Here is a 19,456-nt window from a genome sequence, read left to right on the forward strand (position 1 = left end):
ATCGTTCTACTCATTAAGTACAAAGTATCGGTCGACTGGCCGACGTATATTATTTTATGTACAGATCACAAGGAGAATGTAACAAACGAGACCTGCATTTTGGTGTTTACCCTTTACATTGCATTAGGATAATCTGATTCAGTTCAGACTTCGGACAAATTCTATTGACCCAGAAAGGAGTATTTGCGATCGTCAATTAGGTTAAGTTCAATTTAAGTGTGGTAATTAAGCTGAAGATTTTGTTCTACTAATGGAAAGTAAATGTGGGGAATGGCCTTGATTCCAGTGTATAAATGTGCAGGTTCCGTTAAGAAGAAGTATAGTTAGAACTTCACGAGTAAAATGTGTTCTTGTTACGGTAAATTCATGCATTCCCCGTCAATTTTAACTTGTACAATATGATCCAACCAAATATGAAGCAGGAGACATTTCTCTTTATCCTATGGATTGACTTTGTGCGTGAGGGAAGTGGGGAACAAAGATAAAAATATGTGGTTGAATGTCTTGACACTAATCAAACGTTAACATATTAAATCAGTATAACACATGCCTTTCACTGCTCCTTGAGGAAATGAAGTATGGTATGTCGTCAGTGTGATGCTCGCTCCCCTAGTTGATTGAATTCGTCGACAAACAAAACGTCACATACTCGATACGACCTTTATTTGTTAACCCGTTCTGTAGAAAGTCATGAATACGAAGAAATTAAGCATTTTCATATGATAGACAAGGTAAACTTCTGTAGTTAACTAGTTAAGGACTTGAGGACCCTCCGAATATTTTTCTTACCAAGTAATTCTTTTTTTGGCCATCAAAAAAAGAGAAAGGGAAATATATATAATGGATCTAATAGGCTTAATAGGCTTGCAATATTCACAACAGACCAAGTTACACAGTCTACTAATCAGCCTTGACTCATCTTCACGTAATCATGTTAGCATGTAGATATTACATGGTTATTTATATATTTAGTTAGTTAGTTAGTTAAATATGCATTAAACACTAACCATATTAGTGCAATTAATTCTACTTGACTCATCCGCCCTTTAATTAATAATAGTGTATATAAAACTTAAGAAAATGTAAGTACATATATGTGAATTTTACACAGTGGGGTGGGGGAATACATTATCTTACCTAGTTTGATGCAGGTGCGTACTCTGGGCTAAGCACACGCAGTTGAAATCACTGAAATTTAATGATCAATAGAGGGGCAAAACAGTCATAAAAGAATATCAAAGCAAAACAGTAATTAAATTAAAAAAAATAGGGACAAAATTGTTACAAAAAATGGACCAAGAGTCGCACATAAAAAAATCTATTATAGTACTATTAGAGTACTGTAGGTGGGAACCCACATTTTTAAAGTAGTTAAGATAAGAAAGAACATATTTGAAAATCATAGATTCTTCAGTTAAGTTTGTAAGAAACAGTTCGACTCAAAATAGAAAAACATACACTTGGGAGTTAGAAGAGAAAGAGAAACACATGAGACCACATGGAATGAGGGTTTAAAAACAGTTTGAGAATATTAAGATTTGGTTAGACCGTTAAGTGAGAAAATGGTCAACAAGATTTTATCAAATGCTCACATTAACATGTGAAATAATAGAGACACTAAGATATTCTCCACTCCAACTACTCAATTTTAAAAGTTCATTATGTGCTTCTAGGATTTCAGTTTGTTTTCATTATTTTCGGAATAAATTGGGTTAGGCAAGATCCCTACCCCATCTACATTGATTATGGACTGTTATAATAACCCTATATTAGGGATATGGACAAACAATAGCGTGTTGTAAATAATGGCATGATAATATAAGTCTAAACATTTAAATTCAAAACTAAATGAAATAATTTCTTGGAAAATGTCATATAAAAAACTTGTAACATATGAGTGTCGAAAGTCAAGTCGGTTCCATTGGGATGACCATCTTATCGGCCCTAGGGGGATACTTCATAGAGGTTTCAATTTCGGTTACGCTTTTAAAGAATCAAAACTTCCTTTGATAATACAACATTACTTTAGTTCTTCATAAAATCAATGTATCTCTTATAATCTTGTAGTCAATGAAAGCAAACACCCATTATAGTCAATGAGAAAACATTAATTTTGTTTTTGGGAGTTAGGGGTGTTGAAACCTAAAAGGGTCAGGTTGGGCTAGCCCGCCCCTATTTTGTATTGAGTCCGGGTCGAGTAGGGTCATGACCAGTGTTCTAAAAAACGCTAGGCGGTAGTCGGGCGGTGGGAGAGCGCCTAGCGCCTAGGCCTTCTAAGCAGTGTCTAGACGGGCTAGGCGCTAGGCGGTTTTTTTTCCTAATACACACCCATACTACAAGAAATGAAGAAAATCATTTATCATAACTCAAAAAATAAACACAAACAAATATATTTATTACAAAAATGCGTAATAGTTGAAAAATATCGACTTCATATAAAAACATACTATTTGTTATAGTAGCATATAATTTACATTAGACTTTAGTTTTTTAAACTCATTCAAATCTTAAGTCTACACGGATCTTTAATTTTCAACATTTAATCATTCAAAAAAAAAAACTTGACTGGACCGCCTAGAGGCCGCCTAGTCGGTCTACCGATTTTTTAAACGACTTGGGCCTAGACAAGTCGGTTGGGCACCGCCTAGCGCCTAGAGGCTGCCTAGACTGATTTTTAGAACAGTGGTCATGACATGAAAACTCATGCCCTTAACCCGCTTCTCTCGACCCTCACTTTTGTTTGAGGGCCAAATGAGGGCCGAGTCAGACCCGGTCAAATTATACTTTACTAGTTTACTTAATTGTTTTGGTGTTTTTTTTTTTTTTGCTTATATATATTAATTTTAATTAAGTATACAAAACTAATTCTTATGCCTTTAGAAAAAAAAAAAAAAAAAAAAAAAAGATAGAGATGGTAGAAGAAAATGATACTCTTAAAACATCTACATTTTTCATATTTAACTATGTTGTTAGGTTGGATTTGCTTTTATGTATGACTTGTATATCTATCCTTCAATCAATTACAAAAAACGCATATATTATGTTCTAATCTATCCCCTATTGAAAACTAATTTAGTGAATTTTTTTGATACAACTCAAATAATTAAAGTATAATACATAAATGTAATGTAAAATAACAAGAAAATGTATCACGTATGAGGGCTAAGTGAGGGCTTAATGAGAGGGCCGGGCTCATACTTTAGAAGCTAGGCCCTAGCCCACCCCTTATAGGCATGAGGGCTGGGCTGGGGTGGGCCAATTTTTGAGGGCTTGAGAGCCAAATTATCACCCCCATTGGGAGTCTCATTTTTAGGAGTCAAGCAAATATGAAACTAGTGTCAAAGAAATTTGGAAAGCTAATATCACATCAATTAGTTTGGGCCCTAAGTTTGCACCAAATTGCCGTTGTTGGGTTTTGAGCCCCTTTTTTTTATAAAAGAATAAGTGCAAAAGCACAACAAGTGAGGTACTACAGGAACACAAAACAAGGAACTAAAAACAAAAGAGCACAGGATTATCTCCCTTTTACAAGAGTGCTCCACTCCTCCCTCGGCCCCCTAATTACATCAGTCCAATCTAACACCAAGCCTCTGAAGCGGTAGTGTCATCTATCCTCTAAGTTGGATAACCAATACCACGGTAATCCCTTGACTTCCAACACAGTGTTACGAACTGAGCGCTCTGTGTTTTTGAATATACGGTGGTTCCTAGACTTCCATATTACCCATATTCCTGCATGCGGTAAAAGACTCCATACGATTGCATCGAAAGATTTGTTTCTCCGTCTTGGCCGGTGAGAAAGAAATTCTACTATTGTCTCTGCTTGTGCTAGTAAAGGGAACGCCATAGCCATAGGCTGTACTACGATTGCCCACGCCTCCAAAGCCTCCAAAGCAAAGGAGTAGTGCATAAATAGATGACTTATATTCTCCGCTAACATATAACACATAGGAGACACGATAGTACCTCCCGGTTAATTAGTTGATCGGCCGTCAAAATTAGCCCCAATATAACCTCCCAAAAGATCTTCACTTTCAAAGGTATAGGAATTTCCCATACCAGCTTTGAAGGGAAAGGAAAGATTGCTAACTCCGGATCACGGCCTTGTGTAGCAATTACTTCATACAAAGGAGCTAACAGAAAAATCATTGTTCCTAGTCCAGTTCCAAAGACACCTATCCTCTTCATTGTTCAATACAATTGTATCCAACAGCCCAGTCAAGATAGCATAGTGTTGTACTTCCCAATCATTGATGCGCCTCCTTAAGAACAAGTTCCATGACACTTGATCGCCATGCGTATTAGCATGTTCATATACAAATCCTCTTTTGTTGGTAGAAGCTTGGAAAATTGATGGAAATTGCTCAGCTAGTGGCTTTTCGCCGAGCCATGTGTCCATTCCCCACATTGAAGCTAATCCCTTGCCTGGAAAAAATGGTAATGCTTTCATAATGCCTCTCCAAAGACTACAACCACGAGTTTGTGTTGTTTGGTTGGGCCACCAACTGTGGTCAACATGTGCATACTTGGCACAAATAACATCACACCACAAAGAGCTTTCACCTGTCAGGCATCGCCATATCCATTGCCCAAGCAAAGCTTGGTTCATATTTGCTAGATTGTGTAAGCCAAGGCCACCGACTTCTTTTGGAGAACAAACTTTCTCCCAACACACCAAGTGGTATTTTTTGTGCTCCCCTGAAGACCCCCAAATAAAGTTACGGATCAATCATTCGATACTTGCTGCAACACCTTTGGGAATAAAAAGCAGAGACATGAAGTAAACCGGTAGGTTTGAGAGAACGCTACTGGCTAAGCTAAGTCTAGCCCCTTTAGACATTAGTTTGCATCTCCACCCTCCAAGTCGCCTTTGAACTGTTTCAATTACTGGATCCCATACCTTTTTGTTTCTATACGTAAACCCGATGGTAGACCCAAAGACCTGCAAGGAACTTTTTCTATCGCACACCCCATAGTTTGAGCCAAAACAGTCAAGTTTCTCACCTTTCCTACTTCAAACATTAATGTCTGCCATTTTTGTTTTCAAGCCATAAATAGCCGGAAACATCAAGAGAATGGCTTTAATAACAAGTACCTGTGACACTGAGGCGCCAACCAAAAACAATGTGTCATCAGAGAATTGTAGGACAACAACTTCTGGGCCATTAACGGATGGCTTGAAACCTCTAATGAAACCCATATCTCTTGCTTTTATGACCAATCTGCTTAATGCCTCCATAACAATATTAAATAGAAACGGCGATATAGGATCACCTTGACGCAAACCCTTTTCACTACAGAAGTACCCAGCTAGAGAACCGTCGACAAGAATAAAAAAGGATGCCAAACTAATACATAGCTTGATCCAAGTTCTATATCTTTCACCAAAACCCATTCTATTAAGCAAATAATCAAGGAATTCCCAGTTCACATGGTCGTATGCTTTGGATATATCCGCTTTACACAAGATGTCGTTCTCTCTGTTTTTCAATCTGGAGTCGATACACTCGTTAGCAATCAAGGGAGCATTTAAAATCTCTCTCACCCACAAACACCGACTGCTGCATATAGATAATGGAGGGCAACACCACTTTGATTCTAGTCGCAAGGACTTTGGAGATTATCTTATAAATCCCACCAGCTAAACTTATCGGTCTAAAGTCTTTGAGAGCGAGAGCACTAGCCTTTTTGGGAATGAGTGTGACAAAAGTGGAGTTATTCATTTTATCTGCTGACGAATGCTCCTGAAACTCCTGAACTACAGCCATGAGTTCGGTTTTTAGAAAATGCCAACACCTTTTAAAGACGCACATCTGAAAACCGTCGGGTCTCAGTGCTTTTTCGCCCCCCAGATCATTAATCGTTGAAAGTCATCTTCCGTAATGTCTGCCTCTAAACCAAGAGCTTGGTCGGTAGTGATGTTGTTAAAATCCATGCCATCCAATTCCGGTCGAACCAGGGGATCCTCTAAATAAAGGGATTCGTAGTAGTTCACAATATGATCCCTAATACATTTTTTATCTTTCAATTCTATCCCGTCTATAACCATCGAGCAAATGCACCTTTGCTTCTAGCATTAGCAGTTTTATGAAAAAAACTGGTGTTGCTCTCTCCTTTAACATACTTGGTCCTTGACTTTTGTCGCCACAACATCTCTTCCCCCTTCATGAGCTCCTATAATTCACCCTTTAGATTGGCTCTATGAACCTCATCATTTCATCATTCTACGACAAGGGAGAAGTTTCCTCTAGACGGTCCAAGTTGTCAATCTCCTTAGTCTTGCTTTTAATCAGCTAATCCACCCTGCCAAAGCATTCCTTGTTCCATGCCCTCAGCTTACATTTTAGCTATTTCATCTTGCGCCACCATATAAAACTTGGCAAACCCTCAAAAGAGAAAAACAACCACCATTCTTCCATTCGCCGAATAATATTACAGTCCTCAAACCACATCAATTCGAACCTAAAAGGAATGGGCCCTCTATTTGTTTGAGAACAGTCTAACAATATAACTCTATGGTCAGAGAAATACTTGGGCAGAGCTATCTCCTTTGCTTGATGAAAATAGTCGTCCCACTCTGTTGAAGCAAGAAACCGATCAATACGACTGAGACTCTGACTATCTGACCATGTGTATAGTGCGCCCTGCAAAGGATAATCAATAAGAGAATTTCTCAAAACAAAGTCCTCAAACAACTTCATGTATTTTGAAATCCTGCATCCACCAGCCCTCTCATGTGCAAACCGTACAAGGTTAAAATCACCTCCCAAAACCCATGGCAGCTTGACCAAGCCCTCACGTCTTCTAGCTCTTCCATGAAATGAGATATTTGTCTGTCACCGTTTGGGCCATACACACTTGTCATCAACCATGAAAATCCAGTACTCTTCAGCACACAGTCCAGGGCAGAGTATAAGCACCTTTTAATTCATCAATTACCTCAACTAAGTAAGGATTCCAGGCAATTAAAATCCCTCCTGAAAGTCCCAAGCGTCCCATCGCTGGAACAAGAGTAAACCTCCACGGATGTCGCCACAAATCCGTCAATAGAGCAGTAGACTCTACCCCCATTTTTGTCTCCTGAAGCAAAAGAGCAACAGGATTGTGTTCCTTCATAATAACCCTCAAATTGTTACAAGTCTCAGCATTACACAAACCCCTTACATTCCATGCAATTAGTTTAATCGACATGGTCATTTTCCATTTCCCTACGTACAACTCCTTGTTGATGACCAAGCTCCCCCATTTGGCCCGATTCATTCATATTTTCGTTAAGCAAGACCCCAAATAACTTCTCCATACCTGATCAGTTCATGCGCGACGACATCCCCAAATTTCTAGCAATCGGAACAACCATATACTTTATCCACTCACCCTAGGTCCTCTATGTTCTGGGGCAGTTACACAATTTGCTCGCCACTGCAGTAACATCCATAGATTGAGTACAGTCATACCCAGTTCTTAGATCAAGTTGAGACCTGTCCCTTCTATCTCCGTAAACCATTGAGCCCAATCCTTGAGATTCTACCATAGAAGGTAACACATCTCCTACAAAAATTGGGGTTAGAGGAATGGATGATGGCGCATCATCATTCCTTTCTTCTAGTGGCGAAGGTTCTCGAGGTGTCGAACTCAGACCAGAAAAAGAATTCACAGTAGCAGTACCACAAGATGGGTCTGGGTCAGAAACAACTCTAACAGAACCTTTGTTACCTCTTTTGGGCTTGTTCTTCCATTTTCTTTTGTTAGACCTTAGCATAGCTTTCCACCTGAGGAACCCACTAGCCCAAGGAAAAGTATGAACCCGTCTTCTGGATCCATGGGCCTGTAAATCTAATCCATTGTTTCTATCTGCCAGTTCAAAGGGCCCAGAAATACACACTTGTACTTCATCCCTTGTGTCAGGTACTGATCCACTGCTACCCTCCCCACTCACCATCACATGTTGTGGGTCTCCACTTGCAATGTCTGGCAAAATACTAGGAGTCCCACCTGCCTGCCTTACCATAGTCTGACTTGGGCTACCATTTGCAGCTGATTCAAATTCAAAATTTGAATTAAAAGGAGTTCCTGGTTGAAAAACATGAAATCCTGGGGGTCTACTTAGGTCAGAAGTGTCCTCTCTTTGGTCTACTACATTTTGCAGACATGGTGAATTCTCTGAATGTAGGTGGTCCCCTCATACTAGCCCATTTCTTGAGTGCCACCTCATCTTCTTCCATCACTCTTTCCTCAGCCAAGACGGAGCTCAGGCGTTATAAAAAAAAAAGAAAAAAAAAAAAGACGGAGCTCAGGCGACTGTTACCAAGCTCCACCACCACCCAAATGGGAAAGACATAACCCCTTTCTTCTATGTTAATGATGTGTGGAATACTACCGATCTGTCTAACCTGGACCTTGACCCTAATGGAAGATCTACACCAACTGATGGATTCCTCATCACACTCAATCATGTTGCCACACTCCTTATCCAGGGATTCTGCTATGGTTGACGTTCTAAGGTGCAATGGGAATAAAACTGCCTCTTTAACCTGCATCATCTCAAGAGGGAAAGACCCTGTTTCTCGATTCCACTTTGTGAAATGAATTTCAAAATCCTGAAAAGCTGAAGGAGGCATTGTAACCAGCTTTTCAGCTTCTAAATCTGAGTTGAAAGAAACAAGTGCATCCCCATCTTCCATTGCTTTGAGATTAATCCGCCCAAACACAGAGATCATTTTTTGCTTAACCCACCTCCAATCTGGTGTACCCTTATAGGTTATGCACACTACTGTTGAAGACCACCACAACACATTTAGCACCGTTCCACTAGATCTAACTAGAACTGTCGGCCTCAAATCTGCCCATGCTCCATTGCGTCCATGCACATCAACTATTGGAGCTTGAGAGGGGTGTTCCTCAGGAGTGTACACTTGAAGACCCCTTTTCCTCCTCGCTCAATTAAACTAACCTCCTCCCCGCCTTGAGAATTGTTCCACCATTCGAATTCGAAAGATTTTGCTTCCACCACCGCGAAACTCCTTTTCCTTCCTGTCCGGAATCTGCTCATCTTCCTCTGTCCTCACCTTTTTTCTTATAAACACATCCAGAATGTGCAATAGATTCTGAACACGTCTTTAAGTATCCTAATTAGTACACCATCATTCACGATAAAAAATGTAATTCAGACACCCCTATTTCTCTTACTCTAGTATATATACTGTCATAGCCCAACTCAGCCATTTCTAAATCATTTTGATTAAGAAACATTGCCTGATATTTTGGAGAAATTGTTCAACACTAATCCTATAATACTTATTGTGCTTCGCACCCGTGCCAGTTATCGAATTCTATATCAAGATTTCTGCAATGTTCACACCCAACTAGTAGCTAAAGGCTTCTGGGCTTCCGGATGTCCTCAACACTACTGACCTACTAGGCAAGTAATGTTTTGTGGGAAAGCAAAGATCAGTAGGCAAATTTCTGAACTTCTAGTTATCATTATGATCGTTATCATTATGATCGTGATCATAGATCCCTATAAAGCATAAATGCAGGTGCGGGTCGTTTAGGACAAACTATGTGTCATAGCCCCAAGCTATGATGGGGTAATTAATTAAAGCATATGACACCTAAAGTATTTCTTGCTTTTAAACTATTAGTACAGTAAGTTATATCTTGGATTACATAATCAAGATCAATTTTTTGAGACCAGATTTAGGACGTAAAGTCCATCAAGTCTCCTACAATTCTGAAAGTGAGTGACCTCGATAGAAGACTGGGATTTCACTCAAAGAGTTCCACATAGTATGAGAAGAGGGTGAGCAGTACTATATTGTAAGTTAATTGGTCTTCATAGAGAGTGACAGTCTTGGAACACCCACGCCATATGCCTAGATTTTATAGTTGGTGTTTATTATGTTATGATTGTTAGAGTCATATCTGTTTTATTAGGAGCCCTGTTAGCAATTTGGGATACAGCAAAAATTCGGTATGGGAATAATTCAAAAATTATTTGGCGACTCAAAAAAACGGTACGGTCAAAAATTCGCAATACAACAATTATGTGGTGTTTAATTAATACGTGTTTTAAACGTTTTGTTGCAAAAATTCGGAAGTCAAAAATTCGTGATATTATGTTAATAAATATTAATAATAGTTGTCATTTTTTACAACATAACAAACATATCTAAACAATTTAGCTACGAAAACATTGAAACCAATTGAACGGTCTACATAAGTACCTTCATTTATTTGTTCTTGGATTGAAATTACAGTTCAAACTTCAAAATACACACACCATGACATGACAATTTAAATATTGTCCAAAAAGTATAAAAACAAAGCTTTTGGATTAATTTATTACTAAGAATGTAAGAGTAGGACACTTAAAGTAAAAGTGGGGATATAAAATACATAAAAAATAACAAAAGAGCAACTGAATTTTCATTCCTTTTTTTTTTTTTTTTTTTTAGCCGAATTTTTGAAAAATTCTCCAAAAACCGAATTATTCATTTCAAAGCAAAAAATCGTGAATTATTCTGAATCTTTGAAACATTCGGAAGTATTATACGTATTGCACTTCAAAAATTCGATTCGCGAATTATTCACGAATAATTTGGCGAATTGCTAACAAGGATTAGGAGTGCATTTTGTTTGTTCGTTTACGTGCGTATGCAAATATCTATGCAGCAATTTGGTACACCGTACACAGCTGAATAATATTTAAGAAGGCACTATGTTTTTCCGGTTTGCATATATTGATAATTTCTTTTTGAGGTGTGTATTCTTTACCAATAGGGTGTTATTCATTGTATTTATATATCTTAGTTTTAAATTGTTTACACTCTACACTGAAAAAAAGATTATTATTATTATTTTTTTAATTATTATTATAGAAGCTAAAGTTTTTCGCTTTCAAGGAACTGTTAAAACATTGCTACATTTTATGGTGGATGATTAATTATCAGTCGTGTTTATCTGAGGATTATTTAAATTCCAGTCTGGACTCGTGTGAGTTGAATCACCTCACACCTCGGTTATTGGATAATTGAGTATTCGGACCGAGTTTTCAGTTTTCGATTGAATATTCATTTATCCAAAAATAGGGGTGTGGCCTTTTTTCTGCTAGTTACTCGCATGTTGTATGTATGGCTTGTATCCAAAAAAGTTTCATTCCTCTATTTTCTGTGTCACGTGAATGGAATGGCACATTCTACTTTCTGTTTCCTATAACGTTTCTTCTAATAGTTTATTGAGTTTCTTTTGCCAGCAACTACGTTACCGTTACATATAGATGTGGACACAAAGGTTACATGGAACAATGTAGATATTTCAATTAGTCGAAACTTCCGCAAGATACAGCACCAGAATGTCCTTGATCTATTGTCACATTAAAATAGAGAGAAAATGGAAAAGGGGGAAAAAGGTCAGGTTACATTATTATCTTTGTAATGGAGGATCTAACCTGGTATCTTCAGCAGAAGTACTGTTGTGCTACTTATCAGAAAGCATCTTATCAATCTGCCCGTTTTGATTGTACATATCCAATAATTGTTTTGCATACTGAGGCATGTGTCTATCAGCTCTGCATCAATCAAAGTATCAGAATATATGATGAGGCTCAGGTCGTCCTGTCACAGTTAACTATTAGCTATATGGACTTACTTTTGCTTTCCCCACGAGCGGTTCACATACAAGTAGTTTCTTATTGTATGGTAATCTAATGAATAACGAGCGAATTCCAGACCTTTTGGACCAATCTGCAAGATACAATCAACCAAAAGATTCAATTAGCTTTCTACTACACTCACCACTAACCGTTTCATGAAGAAATGATCCTTACCAGGTTTAAGATGAATGCTATAAAGTCACCAACGAACTTAGGAGCAGGTTGAGAAGGACCCTTTCCTGCCGTGATATAGTTTGTTTACAGAGAAAATCAATCAAGAGTGAAGAAATGCAGTTAAATTGTAGATCAAGAGCGAAGACTAGAAAATATGGGGGCTTAATACCTGATTTTGCTTTGTCATCGGCTTTAACAGTTTCCATGACGTATGGACGCCGATCACCCTGAAACAAATTCCTGATTCTTTAAGCTGAATCTTGATAAAAATCTTTTTGCAAGTTGTGGTCTTAATATCTATTTTTACTTAGCGTAACAATATTGCAACTATACTTGGCTGATTGTTGGGGTTATATCCAAAAGATTCTCTACCAGACTAAGCATTTCCCTACCACGTTCGTTTCTGCAAGGGACATAAAACATTGTGCTTTAACACGGTTACAAATAGGATAAAAGAAATAATTAGCAATATATAAAAGATTGAATTATCAGTAAGTAACATACCTGACCGTTACATATTGTGGATGTTGTGACATGCTTACTCCAGCATACTTTGGCACACCCATATATCCCACCACCAAATCCTGTGATTAAATAAACATGAAACGCAATTAGACACTTCAAGAACTTATGGTTACCCAGAAGGTTACGCCCAGCCAAGTAATCTAATCAGGCAAGTTTCTGACAAATTGTGAAGTACATGGAAACAATATATATATATATATATATTCTACCTAATTCCTAACACTACTTTGTAGAGACCCCAAGAAACCTATAATGACAAGTCCCAAGAGAGCACGTGGAGGGTAAGACGCACTATATCACTATATTAATGATACAAGTTTAAGAATCCAGTCGGGATTATCAGTAGTTGCCTGTGTTGCATGGGTACGGCTGAGACACGGCAGGGACACTCCGGAGACACGGCCTTTTCAGTTAAAATATGGAGTGCCCGGCACAGGTATGGCTTCCACTTTGAAGTACCCACGCAACACAGGTAGTTGCTTTTGTCTTTCACTTGAGATCAGACGGTGCTTCACTCACTCTAGTACTCACAAGTTTCATAATTGTGTTATGTTTTAATGTACTAGTTGCCTCTATTTATTTTATGTATAAATTTCCATGTTGGGAGGTCAAAACATCTCTCTTGCTCTTTTGCTTCTTAAATTTCAAACCTTTTTCAAACCACTCTGAGATGCTAATTATTATTCAATACGTCTTAAACCCTCTGAGGTTCTGATGCAGATAATGATACATGCATGGTTTTCAGAAGTGGTTTTTTGACCCGGATCAGGTCAGAGAAAACCCGGCCGGTTCTTTGTTATTAAAAAAACCTAAAAAAATATTATACATTTATATATTTAAGGTTAATAAAGAACATTATTTAATGTTTGGGTTGAGTCAACTCAGCCGGGTTGAATAAAAACCACCAAGTTGAACCTATTTTTTAAACCGAGTTATACGTGAACCACTGAGTTTTCCGGTTTCTTAATTGAACCAGACGGTTCAAAATCAGTGATAAAACCGGTTCCATGTTGAACCAGTTCAACATAAAAAAGTCGACCCGAAGAGTTCCGACTCCAGTTCAAACCGGCCGGTTCAAATTTGAACAAGCCGAGTCGTTAAACCATGGATACGTGTGTAGACCTCAAAAAATGATACATGTGTGGGCTACCCACCCACTAGTGTTTCTCCTTTACAATAGCTTCAACTATTAAACCCTTTGAGGTTCTGATGTAGATGCCCGCAGTAAAAATTAGTGCATCTTCAAAGTTTATCAGAAAATTTTATATATGTTTACCTTAACTGATATTCCTTATAAGGTTACACTCATGAGTCAATAACCCCATAAGCAGAGGCTTCCACTCCATCGAGTAAAACACAGCTCATCTGAATTTTCATTTGCAACAAGATATTGAAAAAGTGTCTAAAGTACATATATGGCATGGAAATCTCAGAATGGGTGTCAGTTAAGCATGCTTGTACAACTAAAACGAATAACAGAAAAAAGAAAAGAACTAAAACTCACTGCCAACGCGTTAGTGTAGTCAAAGCAACTGCAGAAGATACAAACAACACCAAGAATAAGTCAGAGCGTTAAAATATATTAAAAAATTGCACATATAAACAAAGTCCAAGACAATGAAAATGTTATAGACCAGGGGCGAAACTAGGAATTTATGTTGCCCCATGGGTGAGATGAACCGCCGAGAGGGGAACAACTGAACTGTGAAGTGGTAAAAACGATCACGTGTAAGCCATGGACTAATGGGGCTAGATTTTCTTCTAAGCCTACCCTGGCTAAGGCCCATATTCCATTGTTTGGGTCTACTTAGTTTTTCTATTTTTCAAAATCTACCCAGGTTTTCAGCCCAAAGTATTATTTCCTAGGCCTACTCCTGTTACAAACCAAGTCACAGAGATAACCAAATCCTAAGACTAGGTTGTCTGACTGGGTCAACAGGTACGGTTCAAGTGTGACTCGATAAGATGCTTGGCTCAACTCCTATACTCATGCACCAATCTTTTCTCGCTATTGTTGTGCATGAGTATAGGAGTTAGACCATGCTTCCTTGCTATTGTGGTGCTAATTATACAAAAATATTTAGAATGTGCCCAAACGAGCTAACATATCAAAAGTAAAATGAAAGGGCAAAATTATTAGAGTTCAATTTTGAACTCTTACATCTATATAGAACATTTCAGACAAATGTTTATTTCCATTAAAAAAAAGTAAAAAAACGAAAATGAAAGTTACATGTCAATTTTCATTTAAATGCTATGTAGTATGTGTTGGGGGGGGGGAGAGGAAAATTAGTCCCTAGCCCATGGTGGAGTTCATCAAATAATATACAAGTGATTTGAAGACGCCAACTAGTAACAAGGCCTTTTAAAGAAGGGGAAAGTGGCTAGGTAAGGTCTTGCCCTGACCCGTATGACCTCTTAGGGTGCACCAGGCCATACAAGTGGTATCGGATCCTTGGCAACACTTGGATGATGGGGATTGGACGGTCTCGATTCAAGGTGGAGCAGACATGGGTAATCCACTCTCCCGTGTACACCATTAGTAGCTGCTCGTGTGGTTTGTGTGTTTCCTCAAGATAGGAGTACTATTGAGATGGCAGTGACAATTTGTATTATGATTGTGGTGAACGCTTTTGTTTCCAGGTGGAGATTTTTTAGTGTGTGTTTGGAGTATAATCCCATTGACACGTCGATGTCCAACACATATACTAAGTGTCCCACACGGCGACCTACATGAAGTAGGACATAGGGACACAACTAATTAAAAGGAAAACTATTACTTTTCTTTAGTTACATAAATAATTCTTGGGCTTGACCTTACAAAGCACCTATGTAGTTGCAACTATGTTAACAGATAATGTTCTTAGTCTTTTAGGGTTTAGCAGGAGACCCTATTTGAAATAGTCATCTTAACATGTCTGTGTGTCCGACACGAGTGTCTGTGTCAGTGCGCCAGACAAGGATTTCTTTAAGAATATGCAGTGTCTATGTAACACAGAAAATTAGTCACACATTGCTCAAGGTGGAGTTCATGAAGACCCCAACCGTAGCCAAGGCATTTTAAGAAAAACCCACACCTGGAGCAGAACAAGGTGGGTAAGTGGGGACTACTAGTTGGATTGGCGAGGTATTGCCAGGTATCCATTAGACCAGTGGGGGTGCACCAGGCCTTGCAACATAGACACTTCATATTCCCAAGAATATCAGTGTCCCGTACGTATAATTGGGCACTTGGACACACATGGTGCATACGATTTCAAACTAGGATTAATCTTAAACCCTAAAAGATCAAAAACAAAATCTAGACATCTGAGAACTTGCATAGTAAATTATTTGGTAAGGAAGGCTTTGTAAGGTTTGAACCCAAGAAATACACGTGTAACTAAAGAACAGTAATAGACCTTTTTTCAACTTAATTGTGTCCACATGTCCTACTTGATATAGGTCTTCGTGTCAGACACCTACACACATAAGCTTGTCAATGTTACTTGGTTTAGACTGATGTATTAGGCTGTACGTTGTGGAAATATGTCATAAAGCAAGGCAAGGAGGCAAGCAGCAGATTCTCAAGTGCCTAGAATAACAAACACTACATCGATAGAATAAGACAATATGACCGCTCACCATCTATCTAATGATGCAATAGCTGTTAAATCTACAGAAAAAAAGAGCAAGAAATCACCTATAACAAGAGGGTGCAATAACATCAACTAAATCGTTTGCTGGTAGGCAGAAATAAGGAACCTGCAAAACTTACCAAGGATGACAGAATGAGTTTGTGGGATTAAAACTGTTGTAGTTACCACAAAGAGAAATACCTCTTTAATACTTACAGAAAAGAAGAACGAAAAAGAAAAGGAGAAAAGAGAAAAGATAAATTAAAAAAAAAAAAGCACCTCTTCGGTGTGTCCATCCAAATGCTTCAAGTGGACCTATAAAAATGGATGTCAATTAAAAGCATAAAAGGCCGATTGCATGATATCATCTTTTTTTCTATACATCATGATGAAGGGATCAAAAACTGCTAGATGTCATAAGCAACAAATGCTGCAATTAAAGGAAAAAACTCAAATATATTCTGACCTTGTAATCTTGCATAAACTCATAATGCAGAACTGTTTCTGGCTCACTGCTGGCAGCCTTCAGGAACTTTTCTAGTCCCTCACGAGTACCATTGTCCACTAACAAAAAAAAAGGTCTTAGTATTGAACTCAAGGTTATGTATTTTTTAAGGATTCCTGATGATCCGGAGCTTCAACACAACTGAAAATGCTTTGATCATCTCTTAAAAAGATGTACGTACAGATCCTACTAAATTGCATATTTACATACTCAGATTTTTCAGTCGAAAGAGACACAGATAAAGAGAATGGTAAAAACTAAAAAAATAACTTTCATTACCACAGTTGGTTCCAAGAACGTACAGTTTTTCCAAGTTTAAATGTTGCTCTACTGCTCTTAATGCTGCAGTCATAAAGAAACCACTCTGCATAAAATTGTGAAGTTTGTAACACGAAAATTTGAACATACAAAGGAATGTTGAGAACATAACCCAGAACCTTGCACTTGGCACCCTACACCACAGAAGAGAAGCCTCTTTACACCTGCCGCCTGACATTGGAATAAAAGACAAATAAGGTCATCTTCAAGATGTTAAATTATATCCCACATTATTGAATTGTCACAATAACAGTGTGAACAGAAAACCGTAGAAAATAAAGTGCAACCACTAATGCACTTGGGGATCTTTCTTTCTAGGTTCTCATTAACTCATTGGGAGAATTCCCCGACACTACATACATGCATGAACCAAAATAAAGTTCTAGAGACTTCTACACTTCTAGCACATTGACCATAATCACAAAACAACTATATACTTCTAGTACAAACAATCATATATTACGTTTAATTTCCAACAGAAGTTCATTTCATGCTTCATAATAGAGATAAGGGAATTTAAGTAAAGGCACCTCCATATTACTTATAAGAAAAAGATGTATAGCACCTCCACTAACGCAAGGGTGTTCAGATTAGGAGACAATGTTGGTTTAACACCTTTTGCTGCTAAAACTTCTTCAGGTGTTCTGTTGAAACAGAAATCGTCATTAATGACTATGACATACAATATATTCAAATGTCGTACGTTACGTACCTTGCTAATACAGGCATAGGAGTAAATCTATCTTCAGGATCACTACACATACCAAAAAAAAAAAAAAAAAAAAAGTAAGTAATCACAATGCATAACAACAACCCTGTCATTATATTGATCCGTACCACTACCTTTGAACACATATAACAGCATCAACCATGTCTGCTTTCAGCATCTCTATTGCTATTGTCGTTATTATACCAGTCCATTGTGCCCCTTTGACAGGGCTAGTTTTACGTGCATATAACAACTCTTCATGGACACCAAAATATGTCTCGTCTAATGAACCAACTTTTCTACCTCTTCCATGAACCACAGGTTCCAGACGCTGATTTTACAGAATACCGAGATTAGGTTCCATGATTTCAATAACAAGTAAGGGTAAAAGTGTAAAAATGATTTACTTCGATTCTAGACATTCCGTCGCCTAAGAAAGCGCAAGCGTTTTTCACATGAGCAATGTAATACGTGTCACATAATCCACATTTACTGGCATGACACGTGTACACGTGTAAGACATAAGTACAGTGATATAAAAATAAAAATAAAAAACAGTAAAAAATTATTATTATTATTATTATTACCTGCAGTGATCTTTTGCTGGATAAGTGCCACCTGGTGGAATTGGTTTTGAACGTTCTCTCCAATCATCTCTCAACTTTGAGGTAATAGAAAGAGTGGAGTGAGTGAAGGAAGAGAGTTTTCCGAGAACAGAAAGTGTCATTGCTTAAGTGGACAGAAATATGTGGAAGTGGATTAGTTTTGTTATTAGTTACGTGGCGGACTCACGTTTAGTTTCTCTTGCTTTGGGCTTGGCCTGATATTGGGCAGCCCGATGGATCAATAGTTTGGGCTGGGCCTAATATAGGTTTACAAAGACTTTAGGCGCTTGAATATATCTTAGTCAAGTGGCAAGAGAAGAAAATCAACTGAAAATAATGACAACTTCTAAATTCTTATATTTCCATAAAATAATTGGAAAATCATCGTGTTAATATACAATTGAGGTTCCAATTTGGATTTACATTTTTAATGTGCTATTGTATTCACTAATTCACTAATTCATCTCCGTGACACTTCAATATGCATTGTGAAGCCTATAGATGGAGACGGGGGGCGGGGCGGAGGGAGCAGTCACCCCCCAAAAGGTTTTGAATAACCATTGTGTTCTATGTATTATCAGTATGAAAATTTCTGAATACATAGAGGTTCGCCCCTCTCAAAATAAGTTCAAATATTTTACTATTGCCCCTTAAACTTTTTGACTATGTTTTTTAAATATGAAGCCACAACATAATCTTCTATGTTTTTTAAATATGAAGCCACAACATAATCTTCTTATAATAGGTGTAGGAGCGTCATATCAAACCCAAGTGTTTTATCATTAATCTACTCTTAGAGAATATAAAGGGATCTCTAGTAGTGTGGTAGTAATTAATTCTAGGCAATTGACAATGTAATTTGACTGATTCTTTTGTATAAAAATGTTTGAACAATGAAATTCGTGGTTTGGTTTTTCACTGTCGAGGGTATGTTTGGGAACGGGAATTAAAATTCTCGGATAATTGAATTCTCAATGATAATGTGAGAAATAGGGTGTTTGGTTGTCCACGGGACCGAGAATAGAAGTTAAGTAACACACAATTAAGTCGAGTAGAAAATCTTTGCAAAGTCATGGCTTACTTGCTCTATCCAAATATAAAAAAGTAAAGCCATATTATACCATTTATTTATACCCTTCTTTAATAAGGTCACATTCTGTCTTTACTATTCACTTTACCTTTCTGAGTTTTGGAAAAAAAAACAACAACTTGGGCTATAGGGCCAATTTCGGGGAAAAGGAAGCCTAGAGGACACCAATTGTCACACCCCGAATTTCGACAGAATTCGGAAAAACATTATTTGTCCCCGACTCTTCGATCTCCGAGGTGTGACGCACTCTCCACTTCCAAAAA

General features: G+C 37.9%; 1 protein-coding gene across 2 annotated transcripts; it reads right to left on the minus strand.

The window, feature by feature from the left end:
• Positions 1 to 336: 336 nt before the first annotated feature.
• Positions 337 to 18,258, minus strand: HCAR (coenzyme F420 hydrogenase family / dehydrogenase, beta subunit family). Of its 2 annotated transcripts, XR_015193806.1 has the most exons (19): positions 18,086 to 18,258; positions 17,906 to 17,990; positions 17,633 to 17,829; positions 17,502 to 17,543; positions 17,355 to 17,433; positions 16,909 to 16,960; positions 16,751 to 16,813; positions 16,433 to 16,530; positions 16,246 to 16,281; positions 16,032 to 16,093; positions 13,854 to 13,881; positions 12,329 to 12,408; positions 12,158 to 12,227; positions 11,994 to 12,051; positions 11,825 to 11,889; positions 11,647 to 11,741; positions 11,447 to 11,566; positions 1,138 to 1,188; positions 337 to 678 (listed from the first exon to the last, which is right to left on the minus strand). XR_015193806.1 is itself a non-coding variant. In XM_086558645.1 (18 exons), exons 1-17 carry the CDS (start codon positions 18,223 to 18,225, stop codon positions 11,476 to 11,478), a joined length of 1,341 nt encoding a protein of 446 aa, XP_086414771.1. In that variant the 5' UTR covers positions 18,226 to 18,258; the 3' UTR covers positions 337 to 678; positions 11,447 to 11,475. The 2 variants fall into 2 exon arrangements, 1 of the variants encoding a protein (XP_086414771.1); XM_086558645.1 differs by lacking the exon at positions 1,138 to 1,188.
• Positions 18,259 to 19,456: the final 1,198 nt, after the last annotated feature.

This window comes from Coptis chinensis, chromosome 4 (genome assembly GCF_015680905.1).
Source record: "Coptis chinensis isolate HL-2020 chromosome 4, ASM1568090v1, whole genome shotgun sequence".
NCBI lineage: Eukaryota > Viridiplantae > Streptophyta > Magnoliopsida > Ranunculales > Ranunculaceae > Coptis > Coptis chinensis.

What these genes read in the sequence shown, in the direction of transcription:
- HCAR (XM_086558645.1), bottom strand. Translation starts at nt 18,225, where the DNA reads ATGACACTTTCTGTTCTCGGAAAACTCTCTTCCTTCACTCACTCCACT. An exon ending in CCAGCAAAAGATCACTGCAG is followed by an intron (nt 17,991 to 18,085) that starts GTAATAATAATA and finishes GTGTCATGCCAG; the next exon opens with TAAATGTGGATTATGTGACA. An exon ending in TAGCATTCATCTTAAACCTG is followed by an intron (nt 11,742 to 11,824) that starts GTAAGGATCATT and finishes TGTATCTTGCAG; the next exon opens with ATTGGTCCAAAAGGTCTGGA.